Source organism: Astatotilapia calliptera, chromosome 19 (assembly GCF_900246225.1).
Source record: "Astatotilapia calliptera chromosome 19, fAstCal1.2, whole genome shotgun sequence".
Taxonomy (NCBI): Eukaryota; Metazoa; Chordata; class Actinopteri; order Cichliformes; family Cichlidae; genus Astatotilapia; species Astatotilapia calliptera.
Genome location: NC_039320.1, coordinates 18,439,831 through 18,456,125, shown reverse-complemented (window position 1 = coordinate 18,456,125; position 16,295 = coordinate 18,439,831). Strand labels below are relative to the sequence as shown.

At 40.0% G+C, this 16,295-nt stretch overlaps 2 protein-coding genes across 2 annotated transcripts; both read right to left on the bottom strand.

Annotated features, from left to right (window-relative positions):
* Positions 1-44: 44 nt before the first annotated feature.
* Positions 45-6,363, bottom strand: LOC113012531 (kinesin-like protein KIF3B). The gene is made up of 8 exons (XM_026152798.1): positions 4,572-6,363; positions 4,361-4,462; positions 4,155-4,277; positions 3,763-3,881; positions 3,132-3,248; positions 2,309-2,423; positions 1,150-1,325; positions 45-863 (listed from the first exon to the last, which is right to left on the bottom strand). Exons 1-8 carry the CDS (start codon positions 5,967-5,969, stop codon positions 713-715), a joined length of 2,301 nt encoding a protein of 766 aa, XP_026008583.1. The 5' UTR covers positions 5,970-6,363; the 3' UTR covers positions 45-712.
* A 308-nt stretch (positions 6,364-6,671) lies between these two features.
* On the bottom strand, positions 6,672-15,910 carry hadhab (hydroxyacyl-CoA dehydrogenase trifunctional multienzyme complex subunit alpha b). The gene is made up of 20 exons (XM_026152799.1): positions 15,761-15,910; positions 13,807-13,848; positions 13,641-13,711; positions 13,421-13,554; positions 13,157-13,295; positions 12,944-13,063; positions 12,499-12,601; positions 10,339-10,461; positions 10,131-10,249; positions 9,881-9,937; positions 9,680-9,789; positions 9,184-9,318; positions 8,863-9,034; positions 8,672-8,758; positions 8,397-8,537; positions 8,238-8,306; positions 7,925-8,120; positions 7,705-7,819; positions 7,362-7,507; positions 6,672-7,255 (listed from the first exon to the last, which is right to left on the bottom strand). The coding sequence occupies exons 1-20, from the start codon at positions 15,825-15,827 to the stop codon at positions 7,110-7,112; spliced, it is 2,292 nt and encodes a 763-aa protein (XP_026008584.1). The 5' UTR covers positions 15,828-15,910; the 3' UTR covers positions 6,672-7,109.
* Positions 15,911-16,295: the final 385 nt, after the last annotated feature.

Genomic DNA, 16,295 nt, shown 5'->3' with positions numbered 1-16,295 from the left:
GGAGGATATATATATATATATATATATATAATAATGAGTTTAAGACTGTTTAAGTCTCTTTATTTTCATGTGTAAGCAAATGGACTTTGCACAATTTCACAACTATGAAAAAATAAGGCAGCTGATATAGAGAGCACTGCAAGCTTTCTTCACATTTTTGGCTTACAATTACACTGGCTACAAACTGAAGCAACAATTCATCAAGCATACAGGCTAAACCAAAGTGGTCTTGCAGACACTCCCCCCACCTCCATTACCCTTCAGTGTTTTGGCAAAGACTGATATATGGCTAAACAGAAAAAAAATAAGTATTTAAGTGTTCTTATTGGGGGTGGGGGACAGATTCAGTAAATACAAACTGGACTAAAATACACCCCTATTAGCTGAAAAAAGCCTGGAAGCCTCGTCTGTGCTATTTTGATAGGGCAGTGTAAGCCAAGAAAATTGCATGGCTTAGGCAACAAAGAAAAAAGCCAAATCTTATTAAGCCAAACAGCAAACTATCACTTTTAAGAGTCAGGCATTTGAAAAAAATCAATAAAGGTTAACTTCTGGGTTAAGCTGAACACATGCTTACTTCACCGTTTTGCATAAGAGAACTTAAAGCAATCTAAAGTCAAGACATATAGCCACCCCCCCCATCTCTCCCAGACATTACTGGTGCCACCATTAATTAAGGCCGGCCCTACAGTGCAGGTATAATCGACATAAATCAGGGGCTTGTCTGAGTTGGACTTCCCAGTGGAAGATAGGCAGCTGAGGAAGGTCTTTGTCGCTGAGACGGAGAGAAGTTCTGAAGTTCTGATGTCAGAGTGGTGGACGAAGAAGATGATGTGACAGATGCTGCTTGTGGTGCCTGATACCTGCAAACCATTGCAAAAACCACTGACTATATTTTAATCTTTAATATCACAGAATGATGCACAAGATTTAATAGGTGAGATATAAAAAAACAAAACAAAATATGTGAATTGTATTTAAAGCAGAATGGTGCAATGTATGGTAAAGTGCATGGACATGTTTTCAGGAAATCCAATTTATTAAAGAGGAAAACTGAAGACAAAATTACAAAATTATTCTTCTAAAATTTTGCTGCAAAATTCAGTTAGAGCCATAAATAAAGAAATTATCTACTTGCTGTTCTCTTACCAGGACTTAGATTTCCTGACCATTGGTGATGCAGTCCTTTCTCTAAAGAAAACATTTGCCAGGGGATCGTGTATTAGCCTCGGTGTAAAGGCTCTCTCCAGGTGAGTACCATCAAGATTTAACATGAACATGGTTGGGGGAGACATGTCTAACTCCAAAAGCATGATGTTCTCAGCCTGTAAGGATATACAACAATAAAAATGTAGTTAAAAAACACATTTACTTGCACAAAAAAATCCAGCCTCCACTCTAAGCCAGTTTCCATGGAGAAGCACATTAGATTTAATCTGAACAGTCACAAGAGACCAAGATATCCCAGCTCAGTCTAATGTTGGGTTACACTGACACTGATGCAATCCTTATAAAAATATTCGTTTTGCTGGATATAAGGATATCAATATGATCCCTATGGTGGTTATTACTCCTTGGTTGTGCTGCACAGCCTGAAATCAGTGTTAGACTCTTCCATGGTGCTGACTGGTCTTCCCTGCCGTGAGTGTATTTGAACTGAGAACCCGGTGTTAAAGACCACTGCTGTAAAATACCTGTCTATATTTAAACAAGATGGCTATCAGGTAATCAGATATTTCTAACAGTCTGTTAGTACACTTAATCAGACAGCTATAATATTTACCAGACAACTGCATTAAAAAGACTCCATAAAACACCAACGCCACAGACATAGATCCAATCCAGTGACATGAATTAGCTGAAGTGATGCCTAGATGCAGAGTTAAAAGTTTGGACCCAGCCAAATTCTTTGCGATTCAAAAATGGTCTGCAACTGTTGCACACCAAAAACCTTCCATCATTTTATGCAAATAGTTTTCTCCCTTTCCAGTAAAGGCTTCTGTTGTAAAGCTTCTGCTCTTTAATGTCTTATTAACAGTATCTTAACACTGATAAAACATGAAACATTAAACAGCCATAGAGTGATGAGTGATTCTTCTGAAATGTAAACTGTATGCTTTCTTACAATAATGGCTCACTGGCTAAAGATGCGAAAGTTAAATCTGTGAATAGTTTCCATGGCTACAATGGTCTCCGCATCCTTCAGCAAAGGTTGGTGGTTGTGAACATGAAAATGGAAATTAGATCACAACTTCCCTGTTTCGCTGCTGTTTCTGCCAACTGGCCTTGTGAATTTCCAAACACTGACCTGGTATCGAGATGGGGCCCCGGTAGCTGTGGCAACAGCCATCTGTGCATATTGGCTGACTGGCCTCTTGTAACCCAAAGCTGAGAGAGGCCTTCTCCTGACCTGAGTGGGTGTACTGGAAAAAAAAAAAAAAAAACATAGGAAAGGATGAATTTCTGCAGTTAAATACACTTAGGGTGGATGTCACCTGAGATGTAAACCTTTTTGAGACCCATGTTCCCCATAGATAGCCAGCTAATTAGCTTGTAGCAATATTTCTCAACATGGCAAATGTCCCAGGTTAGGAAATAAAAATACACCAGATTCATGAGAATTCATAATATATCATTATCTGTAATCCTTAAGACCAGAGCCATTTTCATGTGAAGGATTTTTTTTTTTTACTTTAGTGACTCCCAGTGGTAGCTAAAATTATTGTGGCTGAAAAATACCAGATATGCTGTTAGATGTTATAATTTAGACACAAATTCTATCAATATAGTCAGTATATGAAGTGCTAAAATATCTTTTGGCCAGAGCCACTTTTCTGGTTATGTGCTTCTGTTACTTAATTCCTATATTTTCCAGGGGGTTGATTGAGAGCCCATAGAAAAGAAATGTGCAGGTGCATTTAAGTGTAAAGCATGCAGATCAAAAGAACTCTAATAGCTACAGTAGAAAAAGCACGTGTGTATCCCTTATTTAAAACCTTACACATTCCAGGTACACAGCGGCTGGTGTTTTTCTGTTTCAGTGATGGATTTCTTGCGTGCTCACAATTTCTTTATGAGAATGTTCTTTCTTTAATGTACCATTTACAGATACAGATATTTAATTTACTGACCTCTCTGATGGAATAACTGGTCGGAGTCTCCACTGGTCCTCCTCGCTGTCAAAGTACAGCCTATTTATAATTTTGTTCTTTTCCTCGGGAGGTATAAAATTCTCAATCAAGAGATATCTGTAATACAGAAGACAAGCGGGTGCAAATTGAAATCAGCCAAAATAATACAAATTAAATTCCTGTATAAAATGGTGTAAAATGGAAACAAAAACTTGGCCATATGTGTGTTTCATTAGGATAGTCTTAGAGTACCTTTAGATAATTGTTGTTTTGAATGAAGGTGAGACATCTGTTTAACTTGATATATATTAATGATATTATAGTGATACAGTATAACAGGAAGACACCTCAATGATGGCGTAAAATTTAAAAGCTTAGATTGTATATCTCCAGGTGAGGTCTAAAACAAGTTGCACCAATGAACAACAAAAAATATTATCTTGGTTACAAGCATGCATGAATAATTTGCATTCCTGATGACTAAGAAAGAACAACGCTAAAGACCCCAACTCATGAAAAAGTTTATTAGTTTATCAAATAAAAATGCATTATAGCCAAAATTGGGTGGATTTCTTTCTTCTTTCTTTCTAAAAAGAAAAATTCCATCATGTATGTTTTATGTACTACTTACTTGTACTTGAGCTCTCGGGTGAGCTCATTCTGCGTCTGTTCAAGTTCCTGTCTTGTTGTGATGTGTTCGTCAATGATTTCTTTCATCTCTCTCTTCAGTACCTGTAGTTTGGTACACAACTGTACAGAAAGGACAGAACAGAGGTCTGCATCACGAAACCTGGAGTAGCAAAATGTTTGCATGAAAACAGTGATGGTTTATGCAAATGTAAAATACCCCCGCACAAGAAAAGTCATTAAAACCTCAAATTTAAGCTCACAATAACAATGGCTAATCTAAGTATTTTACTGACATTGTCTGTGTAAAAAGGATTGTTTATAGTAAATAAGACTAATAGTTAATTGATTTTCCAATAATGCCATTGGGACGCATTAGTGGGTGAGTCATCTTACTCTTTTCAGCTTCTTTGTCTTAAGTTCGATCTCCTGCTGCAGGGAGGAGTATGTTTCTTTCATTTCCACGGTCTCCTCATCCTGCAGCATCATCTGCTGTTGGATCTCTCGCTCTTGTCTTATCTGCAAATTAAACATTCCAAGCTGAATAAAAGCAACAAAAAAGTTTCTTTATTATTGATTTGATTTTAGACACAATTAATAACCTGTTCTGCAATTTCTTGTCTCTTCTGCTCAAGCATTTTTTGTTGTTCATTGGTGTGATCGATTATAGTCTTTCCCCCAACTAACAGTTTGCTCTCCATGGCCTGTGAACAAAGATGCAATTAATTATTTATGCAGATTTCTTTTGTTCCACCAGTGTCTCGTTAATCTGAAATTTTACTGATTAATTCACTGGTTTCACACTTACAATACCTTATATTTCTCTATGATCTTCTCCACAGAATCTTGATCCCACTGCATGTCCTCCACGCTTCTTCTGTTTTCATTCAGGTGCTTTAGCTTTTCACTGCTTCCCTGGCAAGCCAGGACTATTGGGATGTCACCTGCATCTTTCAAGTTCCCATCTGGTTCCTCTTCCACAGTCTTCCACACATCAGCATCCCTCTCTCTAAGGACGTCCTCCTCCATGCCAGCCAAACTTTTACTCAATCTTTTGCTATTCCTCCTCCTTCTTCTCTCTTTCGCGAGCATTCCCCGCTCCTCTAGCTGAGCTTTCAAGCGTGCGATCTCCTCCTGAAACTCCCTCAGCAGGGCATCTTTGGGGTCCTCATTAATCCGTGGTTTGTTCTTTATTTTCTTGGCTCTGCTGGCGTATCTCAGCGTGGCCTGGGATTCATCAAAATTCTTGTGCGAAGGCCCCACTGTTGCTATCATGACAGTCTTTGCATTGCCACCCAGGGAGTCCTGGAGCAAGCGGGTCAGTTTGGAGTCTCTGTACGGGACATGGGTGCTCTTCCCATCCACCAGAGCTGAAATGACATTCCCCAGCGCAGAAAGGGACAGGTTGATTTTGGCAGCTTCCTTCAGACGCTTCCCCTTGGCGCCTGTCTTGCTCTGGCGCTCGCTGCCAGCCAGGTCAACCATGTTCAGCTTCCCAACTCGGATGTGGTCCTCACCGTCTGGCCCTACTTCGCTGCACTCCACAGTGATGACAAAAATTGCATGAGACCTAGAGCTGCGTTCATTCATGTTGGTGAATCCCACAGACCTGGACTGGTTGCCTATGTTCATCACATGTTCAATCTCTGTGGCATTCTTGGTCACCACTGAAGACAGGTCTTTAACATACACGCCAAAGTCTGGGCTTTCTTTAAGTTCCAGTTTCCTGTTGTTATCTTTGCACAGCAGGTCTCGGATTTCCTCCTGGTAGATCTCGAGATAGGATGACCTCACCAGGTATTTCTGATTCTGGGTTCTGGATATTTGTGTGAAAATGTGCTGAAATGAATTAGGTATGACACCTCTCCTCTCTGGGTCGTTTGAAACCCCTTGCATGGTGTGGGTTTTACCTGTCCCAGTTTGTCCGTAAGCAAATATAGTCCCGTTGAAGCCTTGGAGGACGGACTCCACCAAAGGTCTCACCGCATCGTCATAAATGTCGCTTTGCTTTGAATTCCATCCGTAAACAGAATCAAACGTGAATACTTTCATTGGCTCATCGGGTGGTGCCTTCGGGTTCCTGATGGTGATCTGCCCCAGTTTGTCATCAATCTCTAAAATGTTTTCAGACCCCGCTATCTCTTCTCTCCTGCTGAACGGCCGGCAGCGGACCACTACCCTGACCGCCTCACAATGTTTGGTTTTGGACATTTTATCTTAAAAAAAGGCTAACATCACCTCACCACGTTAAAAAAGCAATTATCTCGCGCTGAGTCCACATAATTTCTCTTCTCCGTACAGGTGCAGCAACTCCCATTTTATTTAGTGAAGAAAGGCAAACAAGTCAGACACGCCTCATGTGAGCCGCTTTCATCACCCACCGATGACCGCAGCGTCTCCTCCGCCCCGAGCATCTCTCAGAAAAGAGGCGATGTCACAAGCTTGTAGAGGAGGCTGATGAAGAGGGGAAAAAAACCCCCCACAGAATATCCATCCATCCAGACCCAGCCCACACGTCCCCGGTACACACCCTGCTCTGCGGACAATGGAAATAAGACATGTGACTTGCGCAACGAATTAGATTTCAGCAAACCTTGTGGCCCACAGATGCGGCTCGTTTCCCATCTGAGCAGGACGTGAACGCACCTTGCAAAAGACAACGCAGGTTTATTTCATTCAAGCTTTTATTTCACATCACATTGTCCAGACCAAACCAGAAAACCTTCCACGTAGAAAAAAGAATTAAAAGGCATTCGCTAAAACATACTTGTAGACATTCATTATAGAGGAATTTCATTGTTACCATTTGGAGCCGTTTATTTTACATCTACAGTGTTTTTACATATGCAATGTGTAAATAATTAGCCCCTAACACACCTATGCAATTTTTTTTGTTAATGATAAAAAAACAACTTCAATTTTAGATCATCCGTTGCCAGTTTATTCGATAGACCTAACAAAAACCAATGCAGTCTGATCTCCATGAAGATGGAAATGTTCCAGTTTTTCTGACAGTTTTAAAGAGGTATTGATTGCGTTTTATGATAATTTGGGATGCTTTTGTGCACACACACCGTGGGAAAGAATTCAACACACCTCAGATTGCATCCTGTCAAATAATCACAAAATTAGATCTACACCACTTTAAAACACATTAAAAAACAGAACATTACAAATTTCATGAAGGCAGAATTTACTGTAGGACTATTACATTAAACAGCATTACTTAAGGTTAGGTCAAGGTTTAGACTCAGTGCGTTTCCCCACCCTATACCGATATAAATGTTAGGCACATTCAAATGGCAGGCTGGAGTTTTTACTATTAGCTACTGGCACAGCATGGTGATTCGGTCACTTGTGAAATTTCTTGCTGGAATCTTTTGCATGGTCCAGTAGAAGCTGGCATGGTGCAAAGTGATTCCCGTAGACGGCCTCGTATTGCCTCATCTTGTTCACCAGTTTGTCAGCACCAAAGCTGTCCACGAAACGGAAAGGTCCTGGAAGCAGCAAGATGTATGAGAAATATTAGTATTACATACATTAAACAGGAGTAACTGCAAGATGAGTATTCAGTTGTGAAATGTCTTTGCAATCAAATCTGACCTCCAAGGCAGGGGGGGAATCCAAGACCAAACACTGCTCCGATGTCTCCTTCCAAGGGGTTGTTCAAAATACCTTCTTGCAAACACATCACAGCTTCGTTGACAAATCGAGAGACAAGTCTGTACTGCACTTCAGAGTCTGATGAACTGTGAGAAACACGAGTGGTTAAACATCCCAACCTCAAGAAGCAAGTAGAACACTGCATGAACTTTTAGATTTAGACCTGCAATGATAGCACTTTCTCTCTCTCCCCCCCCCCCTTTTTTTTTTTTAATAAGAAAAGTCTGAACTGAATGTCCTTTTACTACTACTACTACTACTACCTCTATAACTGTCAACTTACACAGAGGGGTTTGGTGTCAACTTATATTTCTCAAGAATGTCTCCAATATCCGGGTTCACATCTCTGACTTTAGTTCCTGGCTGGTAGACGTAGCAACCCTTTCCTGATTTGCGGCCTTGAGAATAATAAAGAAAACATTAACACAATTGAGAATCAAGTAAAATTAAAACTTAAGCCCTTAAGTCACTCACCATATTTCAGTAAGAAGTGAAGTACATACCCTTGAATCCAAGGTCCACCATAGTCTTCAAAACCTCCACATTTCCACCACCAAAGCGGGAGCCAAAAGCTTTCCCAAGGTCCTCTGCCACATGGGCTGCAACGTCAATGCCAACTTCATCAGCCAGTGTGGCCAAACCCACGGGGAACCCAAAACCTGTGGTGAGTGCATCCAGTTTCTTGGGGTCAACACCTTCCTGTAAATGCGGAAAGATAAATTAACATATTCTCTATTAAATATTGATGCTGTTACATCATTTACAGCAGTCAGCACTGAACTCCGAGCTGGAATTTGTTACTGGAACAACACTAACCTGAAGTAATCGCACTGCCTCAGCCAACATGGGAGCCAGGCATCTTGTTGTGTAGAATCCGGGTCCATCCTGCAAAAACATGTTACATTTTAAGCTAAACCATTGTTAGTTTTAGTTTAAACTAAGAGGGGAAAGAACACACATGGCGCCAAATCTCACCCCAACAACTATGATGACTTTTCCTTGCTTCAGGCCAACTGCCACAGCGGAGGCAGTGGTGTCCTTTGATGTCTTATCAGTGGTTATAATCTCAAGGAGCTGCATCTTGTCCACTGGAGAGAAGTAGTGCATTCCAATCACCTAAGAATGGAGAAATAAAACAAATCAAAACTTTCTGATTTCAGGTTAGGTCAACATCAGCACCATTTTTATGGATTTTTATATATAGCATTATTTGAAAGGTGGATCTTAGGAAGTTAAACTCAAGTACAGACCTTTTCTGGTCTTTTGCTGGCAGCTGCGATGTCCTTTATGGGCAGAGCAGATGTGTTGCTGGCAAATATGCAGTGAGGGGGGATCACCTGAGGACAAAAGCAAGATCACAGCTCAAAGTTACAGTTAGTGCTACAAATGCTTACAAACCAAGTATAAATCACATGGTTTAAAAAAAAAAAATTATACTCACAGCTTCCACCTCCTTTATAACTTTATGCTTGATGTTTATGTCTTCAAACACAGCTTCAATAACCATGTCGGCCTTTTCAAAACCCTTGTACTCCAACTGGCCAGTCAGGTTAGACAGTATAGAGTCTCTCTCAAACGATGTAATGCTCTTCTTTTTAGTCTTATCATTGAGCCTTGTTTTAAAAGAAAGAAGTCATACGAGTCAGCAAAAAAAGCTATAACATTACCAGAGGTGACCTGACCGTTATTTTATCATGGCTGTGTCACTGCATTTCCCATCAGGAGGTGGGTTCGGTGCTGGGTGATATAGAAATGAGCTCACCCTTTGTAAACCTGCTGTTCGCCTCTTGCCAGTCCTTCCACTGTGGTGTCTTTCAGGATTGTATGCACACCTTTGTCCACGCTCACTTGAGCAATACCTGCTCCCATAAGACCTGCTCCCAAGATGGCAAGAGTGCTAGTGGTAAAGAAAGACAACCTAGATGTTAACTTACTGTCATGAGGGTCAATATGTCATATTATTTAAAAAAAATAAAAATAAAAAAATAAAATAAAATCAGCAGCAAGAATTCACGCAGGACTAAAACTCATTAAAAAAATATCAAGGGCAGGACATTAGCAACTTTAATTATTAAAAGAGGAAGACTTGCTTGGGAATGTTCATGTGGGTTGTACTTTTTTGAAAGCTTTTGGCTTGTTTATAGTTCTGTTTTGACTTCTGGCAAATTACCAGTTGTGTTAAAATTCTTTAAGTTGTTTTGTTTTTAAATTGCTGGATGCAAATATGCTAACTCCCTTCCCATCTGCATTACACTTACTTCACTTCTCTTTCAGGGGTTCCAAAGCGATTCTTCTTGCATGCAACCTGACCATGGTACAGACCAATCAGGGCTGCCGATTCTGAAGTTTTAGCCAACTGACCAAAATTCTGTGATGAACATGGATATTGATGCCGTTTATAAACACATTTTATTAATGTAAATATTTAGGGTGCCAATAATTTAGGAAAACAACCTCACCTGAGACTCCGCTAAGTATCCAGCAACAGGTCCTTGTTCAACTCCAGTTTTCACACACTAAGAGGAGGAAAAAATATATAATAAAAATGTTATATTATTTTCTTAAAAAATCTCGTCATAGAAGCCAAAGGTGCAGATTGCATGAGAAAGGTTTACCCAAAAGCGATGCCATGACTTTGACTTCTCTGTACTATTCATATCTTTCACTGTATTTCCTAAAACATATTCATTAGAAGGCGCTTTTACTTACTTCGATGATTTTCAGGGGTGCTGGATAAAGTCCTTTGCTTTGCTTCATAACTTTGCCTTGGACCGTTTTGTAAATCTGATTCCGGACAAAGGGGAAGCTCATAACATAGTCTTGAATCTCTATGGAGATAAGAACAGAAATGTTATTACGATAAAACAAGCAAGAGTGACTACAGAATCAAATGATAAACAAATCCAATACAACTTACTCTGCATTGTACCCTTTTCTTTGCGAAGAGAAATCTTTTTGTTGGCAATCCCTTTGGCACACTCAATGGCAACTTCCTCAAGGTATTCTATTGTTCTTTCCTCTGGACTCTTCAGTCCTGGTCCTTTAATACAAACAGAAATAATCTCATCCTCAGACTGAACAACGTACACTCAAATACCGTATTTTCACGACCATAAGACGCACTGTACTAAAAGGCGCAGTCTCAGTTATGTGTGCCATTACTGTATTTAACACACACATAAGGCGCACTGGATTATAGGGCGCATACAAGTACCGTATGCGTATTTAAAAATAAAGCGGGAGCAAACCTGAGTTCGGTACCTTACTCACATTTTTATTACCGGTAATCGTCATCATCAACAACACACAAGCATACAAGTGTGCGTATTTAAAAATAAAGCAGGAGCAAAACTGAGTTTGGTACTCACATTTTTATTACCAGTAATCGTCATCATCAACAACACACAAGCATACAAGTGTGCGTATTTAAAAATAAAGCAGGAGCAAAACAAAGTTTGGTACTCACATTTTTATCATCAATCAAACCCATCGAAGTCCTCATCCTCTGTATCTGAATTGAACAGCTGCGCTAAATCTCCATCAAACATGCCAAGTTCACTTTCTTCACTGTCAGAGTCACTTTCCGTGCCGTGCGGCTCCTCGGAAATGATGCCGGCTTTTGCGAAAGCTCGAACAACAGTGCCAGCAGACATGTTAGCCCAAGCATCTACAATCCATTGGCAAATTGTGGCGTAACTCGCCCGGCGCTGCCTTCCACTCTTGGTGAAACTGTGGTCTCCACCGGTCATCCATCGCTCCCACGCCGCTCGCAGCCTTACTTTGAACGGGCGGTTCACACCGATGTCCAGCGGTTGGAGTTCCTTTGTCAGGCCTCCCGGAATGACAGCAAGCTCACAGTTTATTTGTTTCACTAGTTTTTTCACATCGGCTGTGAGATGGGCACGCATAGAGTCACCGATTAAGAGCGATGGTGATGCGTGGAAAAAACCACCTGGTCTCCTTACATAAACCTCCCTCAGCCACTCTTTCATCATTTCCTCATCCATCCAGCCCTTTTCATTTGCCTTAATGATGATTCCTGCTGGAAACTTCTCTTTAGGCAAAGTCTTTCGCTTAAAAATCACCATAGGCGGCAGTTTCTGTCCATTAGCATGGCAGCCAAGCACAACAGTAAAAGAAGACTTTTCATACCCCGTTGTGCGTATCGCTACCGTGCTGGTCCCCTTCTTCTCCACAGTGTGACTCACCGGGATGTCAAAAGTGAGCGGGACCTCGTCCATGTTTGTGATGTGGCTGGGCTGGATGTTTTTGTCGCCGATGTGTTTGCTGCAGTAGGAGCGGAAGATGGCCAGCTTTTCCTTATAATCCGCTGGAAGTTGCTGCGCTACCGTAGTCCTGGTCCGGATGGAAAAATGGCACCGTTTCATGAAACGAAAGCACCAAGACGGACCTCCTTGGAAATGTTCAATGTTCATCTCTTCAGCTAGTGAAACTGCTTTTAGCCGAATGGTGACTGTCGAAATGCTTCTCCCGCTCGTTCTTTGCTTGATGATCCACCGCTCGAGTCTTTCCTCCAACTCGGGCCACCTCGCCTTATGTCCGCGGAAACTCTGCTGCGTTTTCTTGACCTGCCGGAGCTTGTTTTCTAGCTTCTTCCATTTGCAAACCATCGATTCGTTAATCTTAAATTCTCTCGCCGCTGCTCGATTTCCATGTTCCTCCGCATAGCTGATGGCCTTCAGTTTAAACTGTGCTTCATAAGCGTGTCTCTTTGCCATTTTCAGGGTTGTTAAAACAACGATGTTCCACATAATGCACATACCTGTCCTTTTATACAGGTATGTGCGATTGTCCGGTATATACGATCAATGCCCACACTTCACCCTTTAGCCTTCTCATGGTGTTCTCTACTACGTCCTCCTTACAACACACAGGGCGCACTGCGCTATAGGGCGCGCCGTACTTTTTGAAGAAAATCTAAGACTTTTAAGTGCGCCTTATGGTCGTAAAAATACGGTACTTACCAAACTGCACAGATTACAGCAAATTATAATACTTCAAATTACCCACATGTTCACCATTTTTTAATTTTACTTGGGTAGCATTAGAGTTTTACCTAGAGGATCTACAAGTTGGTCAACAAGCCTCATCTTTTTGGCTTTATCTGCTCGGATATTTCGTCCTGTCAGCATCATGTCAAAAGCAGAGGGGAGGCCAACCTACAGGTAAAGAAAGCAGATCAATAATGCACTGAATAATCATCACTATTTAATGTGTGGAGAAAGAAAAATACACTAATATATTTTTTTAATTTTTATAGAGGTTATAATGTGGTCCACACTAGAAAACAGCACATGATGAACTGGAGTGATAATCAGTCTGCAAAGTCTCCAACAGCTTAAACCAATTACGAGCATTACCTGACTGCTCTGTATTAGAGCTTTGCCAATATAGAACATCGTTGCTACCATTTCACAAGTATCTCCGTGAATGCCACTTTTTTAAGTGAATAAAGTTCAACAAAATCAAAGACAATTTGGGGAATAAATTCCAGTACTAACCATTTTGGGGAGTCTTTGCGTACCACCAGCTCCAGGTAGAAGACCCAGCATCACCTCTGGAGTCCCGAGAACTGTTTTGTTGCTCTTTGTTGCAACTCTGTACTGGCAGGCAATAGCAAACTGAAATGCAACACAAAGAGCAGGTTAGAGAACACATTATCATCATCGATCCCTGTTAAACACAGCAAGCTGCTAAAAATAACACTTATTTACCTCTAAGCCGCCTCCTAAGCAAGAACCATTGATGGCAGCGACAATGGGCTTTGGAGATTTTTCAATCTGCTCAAACATTTTCTGTCCTTCCTGAGAAAGTTTGGTAACCTCTTCTGGGGTTTTGCAGCCCTGGATCATACTGAATCAGATGTAGAATATTTTAAATAAAATGACAAGCCACTTGGACTCATTATTCAGAGACGTCACTCATTTTAGGGTCACGCTTTGTGTCTGCACTACCACCCTTAAGGAGTTTGTGCTTACTTGATATCAGCTCCTGCAATGAAACATCCCGGCTTTGATGAGATAAGAACAGCACTGTTAATGGCATTGTTTTCCCACACTTCATTCATGACCTCTGTCATCTCTTTTTGCATTTGAATAGACAGTGTGTTGACCTAGAGGGAAACATAATTATAGTTACATTTAACCTGCACGATGCAAGACTGTAAAATAAACTAACTGTCTGTTACTGAGCTCACACCTTTGAGTTTGGGTCATTAATCCGTACAACAGCGACGTCTCCCTTGACTTCATAGTTCACATGTGTTCGGGCTGCAAATACAGAAAGAAGAGAGTGTAATTAGGTTCAGCGAGTGTCTGACATATTTTTATACAGATGATTGACAGTATGATTGTTCTGAAATTACCTAGCATGGCAGGAGATACTGAGAAGGAGCGATAAGATGGGCCTGTAAAAACCAAGGGAAAAGACAGTGCATTATTAGTTTATGTGCCAAGTTAGTTTACTATTGGGTTTTTCCATCACAAATCTCTGTATGACTTCTGCTGATCCATGTCCCATCTGCCTGAAAATTTTATGATCTAAAGTTAGGATAAATACACTAATTGCTGTTCAATTTTAGCTTTATATAGGAAATCCATTTAAGATGCACTTTTTTGAAAAATGGTCCAATCCTTTTCCAACATTTTTTCCCCACAAAGTTAATTCTCAGGTAGTATTTGTACATGAATATAAATATTACCATAAAGTTCAATCAGAGCCAGGGGTCTTGGCCTTGGAATACTACTTACCCGAAAGAAGCTACTAATCCCCCTTTTATTACTGTTAATTACTCGAATATACATTTATTTTTTTATGTAGAAAAATATTTACATTATACTTTCTGAGCCCTTGAAATCTCTTGGTATATGTTAAACTTAACCTGAATTAACACAATCCTTCAGGGTAGCAAATGTCAAAATGGTTGGTATAGGATGTATTGAAAAGGATATGAAATATGCATGTATTTCACAAAATCATTTTCTTAGTTATAATTAGAGTAAAATCTGGAAAAATCACAAGTTTTGTTTTTCCGGAATAGCTACAGATATTTCTTTTTTAAGATAAGATAAGATAACCTTTATTAGTCCCACACGTGGGAAATTTGTTAATTGTTAATTGTTATTGTATAACTTGTCATATTAGCTCAATCCTGCACCAAAGTTAAGTAAGTTGATTATTCATTTCACGTTCAAAAGTATTATAGGAGTTTTGTTTTGCATAATCGTGAAATACAAGTGTATATTATTTAGAAACAGTCACGTTGTCTTTTTTATATAAAGGTTTATATTAGTGTGAGCTCAAATGTAACACTTTCTAAGACTGCTTAAATTTATTTTTTCATATTTGAACTAAAAATGCAGATATATCTGTCCCATGTTACAGCTTCTGTTTCAATGTTATAGTAAGAAAGAATTTCAGGGTTTTACCTTTAATAGTTTTTGAGATATTAATGTTCAATGGCGTCAGATTTCAATGTGCGGGAAAAAAAGCCTGAAACTGGATGGGCAGGCCTTCTATAACAAAAATCTCTCTTTCTACATATACACATACGTGCGTGAAGCTAAACTTTCACAACAAGCATTATGTATGTTCAAATCTTGGGGCATAAAAGACAAATAAGAAATGATCTAACAGAAAAAAATGTCATGATCCGAGATGGAATAACCAGTTTTTAAAACATTTTGAAATATTTTAAACAATATCTTTTGCGTACAGATTTAAGAGTCAATGTCATATTTAAAAGGAACTTAAACCGAATGTCCTCGTGCATTAAATACATCTGATGTATATGAGACGTTCACACAACATTTCCGTGACCTCAGTGCACAGCGACCTTTCACCTACATTCTCCCCTCACCAGTAGGACAGAAACCGCGGTCATCACAATTGAGAATACTGTACACAAGCCTTTAAATCTCAGTCTGAACTGTCTTAATCAATACAATGTAAGGCTTAAAAGTGAAGCAAATCGATTTACAGCTTTGATCCACTCCCACTTTAACTTATGGGATTCCGTAGCAGTAGGCTAGCTAGCGCTTAAAAGTGTTCTCGCTGCACAGATAAAAGTTTAGGAGTGTCGCGCACTTTGAAATTCTGGTTAAACTTTAATTGAGATATACGTTTACTGACTCAAAATTAGCGTTATTTAACCTGCACTACCACACGTTTATGCAGGGCATTCATTGGCGATAAGAGCTAGTCGCAAGCTAATTATACATTTAATACATTTACGACACTTAAATACATTTGGACTCTCGCTGCCATTCTCTCTTCCGACTTTGCTTAAAATGTCTGCATGAAACAAGTGTATAGTCTACCTGTAAAAACGTTATATCTCCTTAATGTGAGTCTGGAGAGAACACCAACAGCTCGTACACCGGCCATCTTGGGAGCGTAGGTCAGTCTGCGGTGGCGTGAAGGGAAGCTAGCTAACTAGGAGGTGCTTTAGAAGAGAAGAACAAGACTTGTACTACTTCCTGAAAGCGGTCAATCGGACAAGGTACTTATTGGCTGTCTTTCAACAAACCCCCACAGCATTGGTCAAATCTCAGGAACTCGCACGTAATTGGACGCCCAAAGACTACAAAACGCCTCTTAACCAAACTGTTAAAAATGAACCAAACGTAAGTACTGCCGGCTGGGTTTCATCCACACTGTCCTTATACATTTTTTAAAATAAAAAATTCAAGCAATTACTACTATTGTTATTACTATTTTGTGTATAGCGAAAATGTTCAATTTTAAAGTTAACAATCACACCGTATTCATGATGCAATCGCAGCATGCTACCACAAGGTAGAGGCAGAAATCAGTGAATACAAACATAACCAGAATATTTGCACTGAGTTCTTT

What these genes read in the sequence shown, in the direction of transcription:
- LOC113012531 (XM_026152798.1), bottom strand. Translation starts at nt 5,969, where the DNA reads ATGTCCAAAACCAAACATTGTGAGGCGGTCAGGGTAGTGGTCCGCTGC. An exon ending in ACCCGAGAGCTCAAGTACAA is followed by an intron (nt 3,249 to 3,762) that starts GTAAGTAGTACA and finishes TCTGTATTACAG; the next exon opens with ATATCTCTTGATTGAGAATT. An exon ending in CCAGTTATTCCATCAGAGAG is followed by an intron (nt 2,424 to 3,131) that starts GTCAGTAAATTA and finishes TTTTTTTTCCAG; the next exon opens with TACACCCACTCAGGTCAGGA.
- hadhab (XM_026152799.1), bottom strand. Translation starts at nt 15,827, where the DNA reads ATGGCCGGTGTACGAGCTGTTGGTGTTCTCTCCAGACTCACATTAAGG. An exon ending in ATTGCAGGAGCTGATATCAA is followed by an intron (nt 13,296 to 13,420) that starts GTAAGCACAAAC and finishes CATCTGATTCAG; the next exon opens with TATGATCCAGGGCTGCAAAA. An exon ending in GAACAGCAGGTTTACAAAGG is followed by an intron (nt 9,035 to 9,183) that starts GTGAGCTCATTT and finishes TTTTAAAACAAG; the next exon opens with GCTCAATGATAAGACTAAAA.